At 53.0% G+C, this 4,710-nt stretch overlaps 1 protein-coding gene across 1 annotated transcript; it reads left to right on the top strand.

The window, feature by feature from the left end:
- Nucleotides 1-1,009: 1,009 nt before the first annotated feature.
- LOC109415557 (uncharacterized) lies at nucleotides 1,010-4,472 on the top strand. Its single transcript, XM_029868744.1, has 2 exons — nucleotides 1,010-4,091; nucleotides 4,456-4,472. The coding sequence occupies exons 1-2, from the start codon at nucleotides 1,010-1,012 to the stop codon at nucleotides 4,470-4,472; spliced, it is 3,099 nt and encodes a 1,032-aa protein (XP_029724604.1).
- Nucleotides 4,473-4,710: the final 238 nt, after the last annotated feature.

The following is a 4,710-nucleotide window of genomic DNA, read 5'->3' as shown; positions in this document are numbered from 1 at the left end:
TGAGTATACTGTTACCAGTACTGAACTTTAAAAGCAAAAAATATCAGTAGGTATTAATAATGTTTTAAATTTGAATTTTAATGATTTTTTCTCAAATTCAAAAAATCTGTACCATTCTGTACCTTTTGCTGAAAATCCGTAATCTGTACCGTACAGAATCTGTACCAAAAAATTGAAAAAAATCTGTACTTTTACAGAATAATCTGTACCTGTGGCAACACTGGGCTCCAACCCCACTAACAACCACCCTATCATCCTTACACACACCACGTCGTTTGTGTGCCTGTCCCACCGACCGAGCGACAACGTGATCGAGCATGCACGAGGATCGACCGACCAACCAATCACGCCTGAACGGCATGTCCTTATGTGCCAGCAACTGACGACGCCCGAACCATCGTACCATAGCCTATGTACGGAATATTCCACCACCGCCACAGCGCAGCGCAATTTTCTACCTCCATTCAGTCTCTACCGATCCTTCGAGAGGATTGCGTGCGCAACCAAACAGTCTTCTTTCAACCACAGAACTGTACACACCGAAGAACAGAAATATAGTAGTTAAGTAGTTTGTAGTGAAAAACCGCCTTTTCCTCCCCAGTGGAAGCCACAGCCTTTCCGAAGGCTAAGTTCCCCTACTTCCCATCGAGCTACCGGTCCTATGCTGTTCCTCCGACGGAACATTTGGTCCTAGCGAACCGGATAAAGGATCCAGTGCCCTGTGAAGCTGCAACCGCAGCTGTGTTGTCGCCAATCAGCCGATTGGGACAATCCCCTTCCATTGCTGTCGTCGACGGCATACAGCATTCCTACCGAAAGGATTGCTGGTGTTCCTGCCCCGGTAGTTCGAACCCAGAGTTTTTAGTGTGTGATTTTCCATGGCTTTCATTGGCGGAGTGAAAGCGTTGCCGTTTGTCAAGTGAAGTGTAAGAAGTCCGAACCATTCCTTCCGAAAGTCTCGCGCGCGTGTGTAGTGATTCTCAATCAGTAGTGGTTCCCAAACCCCAAAATGATTGGATTAGAAAATCTGTTCGCCCAACGTAGTCAAGTTGTGGCTAAAGTGAAGAACATCCAAGAACGAATAAGTGAAGAAGATGGTGCTTTTCGACCGACTTTGGCCCGATTGAAAACCTACCAAAGTGAACTCCAGTGCCATTATCGAGAGTACCAGAGAGTGTACGGTGAACTTTTGTCCGTACTCCCAGCCGAAGGATTCGAAGTGCTTGATGAAGATTATTGGCGTTTCGAAGAATTCCACGACGAGGCCTGCTTCCTGGTGGAAACCCTGTTGATTTCCTGCCCGACCACCAGTGACGAAGGTTTCAACAAGCGAAGGTCGTCATCCAGCTGCTTCGCTGCGACTACTACACGCTGGCTCAGTCCTTCTCGAGGAAGCCAGTCACCGAGTCCAACGACGGAACAGCCCGTTCCGAATCCTGACGTGATGGAGAGGCCACGCACGTCTTTGCCGAAAGAGAAAATGGTGAGTGCGAATGTTACCAATCCAATCCAGACTGCGAAGCCGCGCTGCGTCGAAGATACCTCCAAGCAGAAGACGCCTTTGCGTGGACCGGCCGAGGTCCCATCCGAGAGTGATTTCGTCGAGGTCACTATTCCTGAGTCGGCAGCCCCGCCGGCCCAAGATGCAGTCAAGCGTGAAGAAAAGGTGACAACCGTTGCCTTCGAGAATCCATCGACGAGCCAGGAGGATTTCCTTATCGGCAACGAGCCAGCCAAGTTTGTCGACATTCCATCCGAAGATCCCAAGACACTGACGTCAAGCAAAGCGCCCTCTGGAACCAACCCGGTGGCGAACCCGTTCCGAATTCCATTCGACCCAACTGGAGTTCATCCGAAGCTAACGATTCCGATTCCTACCGGATTCCATCCGGTGCTGAAGCTGTTCCGATCGCCACCAGGATTCCAGCCCATGCCGAAGCGAATCCCGAAGCCAACCGGATTGCCTCCGGTGTCCCAGAATCCGACCGGATCTTTTCCGGTACCACATCCGCCCCAGTGCAAGGCCGGTTCCCTTCCGGCAAAACAGCAGCAACAGACTCCGACCGGTCTCCTTCCGGTACCACGACAGTTACAGTCCGTGACCGAATCCAGTTCGGTATCCCCGTCGCTCCAGTGTAAGGCCGGTTCCCTTCCGGCATTCCAACCGCAACAGAACCCGACCGGTGTCCTTCCGGTATCCCAGAAGCTGCAGTTTGTGACCGAATCCCGTTCGGTAACCCCACAGTTCGAGTCTACGACCGGTTCCTATCCGGTATTCCAGTTCCAGCGCACGACCGGATCCTATTCGGCAGGCAATTCAATCCTAAGGTCTACCGGTGCCATTCCGGTGGTCGATTCCGCCCTGATGCCCGTCGCAACCCGTTCGGCGGCCAAGACGACCAAGAATTCTACCGGTCCCCGTCCGGTGAATAACTCCGATATGATGTTCGTCGGTTCCAGTCCGACGGTCAAACCAACCGTCAATACCCGTTCGGCGGTCAAGAAGTCCAAGATGTCCATCGGTGCCCGTCCGATGGTCAAGTCCAACGAGATGCCTGCCGGTTCCTGTCCGGTGAGCGAGCCCCTCCTGATGTCCGCTGGTGCCAGTCCAGTGGGCAAGCCTAGCCTGCGTCCATCGTCTATCGGTACCAGCCCGATAGTCAATCCAACCGTCGATATCCGTTCGGCGGCCAAGAAGTCTGCCGGTTCCCGTCCGGTGGTCAAGTCGCACGAGTTACCTGCAGGTTCCCGTCCGGGGGTCAAAGTCAACCTGATGCCCATCGGTTCCTGTCCGGTGGCCAAGTCTTCCCAGATATCTGCCGGTTCCTGTCCGGTGGACAAGCCACTCCTAATGTCCGCTGGTGCCAGTCCAGTGGGCAAGCCGACCCTGCGCCCATCGTCTATCGGTACCAGCCCGGTAGTCAAGCCAACCATCGATACCCGTTCGGCGGCCGAAAAGCCCGCGATGTTCGCCGGTCCTCCGGTAGCCACGCCGATTTCGATGTCCACTGGAACCAGTCCGGTGGGCAATTCAGGTCCGATGTCCGTCGGTTCCAGTCCGTTGGTCAAGCTAATCCCGAGGTCTACTGGAACCAGTCCAGTATACAATTCCGCTCTCAAGTCCGCCGGTTCGTATCCCGCAACCCAACCGAAGTTGATGCCCATCGGTGTCCGTCCGATGGTCAGGTCCGTCCAGATGTCCGCCGGTTCCTGTCCGGTGGTTAAGCCACTACCGAAACACACTGGTACCAGTCCTGTGCAAAAGCGAGTTCTGACGTCCGCCGGTGCCCGTCCGGTGACGAAGTCCATCATGATAGCCATCGGTACCTGTTCGGTGGTCAATCTTTCCTGGAAGTCCGTCGGTACCTGCCCGATGGCCAAGACGTTCCTGAAGCTCGTCGGCACCAGTCTGATGATCAAGCCCAAGCCGTTTCCGAAGTCCACTGGAACCAGTCTAGTGGTGAAGCCAATCGTGATGTCCGCCGGTAACAGTCCGGCAGCCAAGCCCTTCGTAGTGTCAGCCGGTCTCCGTCCGGTAACCAAGCCACCGCTGAAGTTCGCTGGAAGCCATCCAGTGGACGAACCCGTCCCGAAGCCTGTCGAAACCCGTCCGGTGACCGAGTCAAGCCTGATGTCAACCGGCACTCCTACAGTGAACCCGCCGGTGCTCTTTCCTGTGATGTCAGCCGGCATCCAACGAATTGCGAAGCCTATTCCGAAGATCGAGATGTATCCAACCAAGAAGCTACCTCCAACGACAGCCGGAATCCGTCCGGCACTCAAGCGAAACGAGAGCCTAGAAGAACAAGTCCCAATCCCGAAGATAGCCGGAACCCTTCCGGTATCGAGAGAACCTCCCGAGAAGAAGTCGATCGTGGTGTTCTCGACGGTGAACCATCCACCACTAGATCCGCCGCCGGTCAGCCCGACTGGTGAATGTAAGCAGCTCCATTTCGACACAAGGCCGAGGAAGCCGCCCGATGGACCATCCAAGCGATGCCGACCCAGCGAAGCCATCTCAGCCATCTCAGCGCGCGTGCCCCGAACGCGTCCACCTAACGACCCGAAGGAAGCCAAGCACGATGCCACAGGTGAGCAAGCGTACGATCTGTGGTGTATTTCCTATCCTGGCTTTATATGGTTTCTCCAGTCCTCTGTTGAAAACCCTAACGAATTAACAAAATTGCCTTCCTCTACCGTCATTGAGTTGCCATTCCGTACCTACGTTGAGTTCCTTGTTGTTTATTGTCCTTGCCTTGCCCTGAGTTAAATTCCATCCCATGAAATAGTTCCCTGTGAAGTTTGAGTCCCTTGAGTCTCCTAATAACACCTAGAGCCTATACCATAGTTTGAACCTGATTGCCTTGTGTTTTTGTTCCTCCGAAGATGAAGACCCTGCTAAGAATCCAATTACCTTTCCTAAATTGCCGTTGAACATTGATATGCCTCTTTTAGAAATCCCACCTGACTGAATTTTGCCTTCCAACGTGTTATGATGCGCTCCTCTGTGTGCAAAGTAAACCCAACCCAAATAAGTTTGAAACCTCCAATCCTGAAGTCGAAGAATCCAGCCAAGTTAAGTCTCCTAAGTTTCCTATTTTGAATCCCCTCCTGATGCCTTTCTTTTAGATCAAGTTCCTTTGCTGAATCGAACTAATTTGACAATTTTTGAATAAAACCCAGGTTCACAAGTTCCTTGATATGCATATA

Source organism: Aedes albopictus, chromosome 3, assembly GCF_035046485.1.
Source record: "Aedes albopictus strain Foshan chromosome 3, AalbF5, whole genome shotgun sequence".
In the NCBI taxonomy this organism is placed as follows: Eukaryota; Metazoa; Arthropoda; class Insecta; order Diptera; family Culicidae; genus Aedes; species Aedes albopictus.
This window is presented reverse-complemented; position numbering and strand designations above follow the sequence as displayed.

Excerpts from the sequence above, each read along its gene's own strand:
- LOC109415557 (XM_029868744.1), top strand. The coding sequence starts at position 1,010 with ATGATTGGATTAGAAAATCTGTTCGCCCAACGTAGTCAAGTTGTGGCT.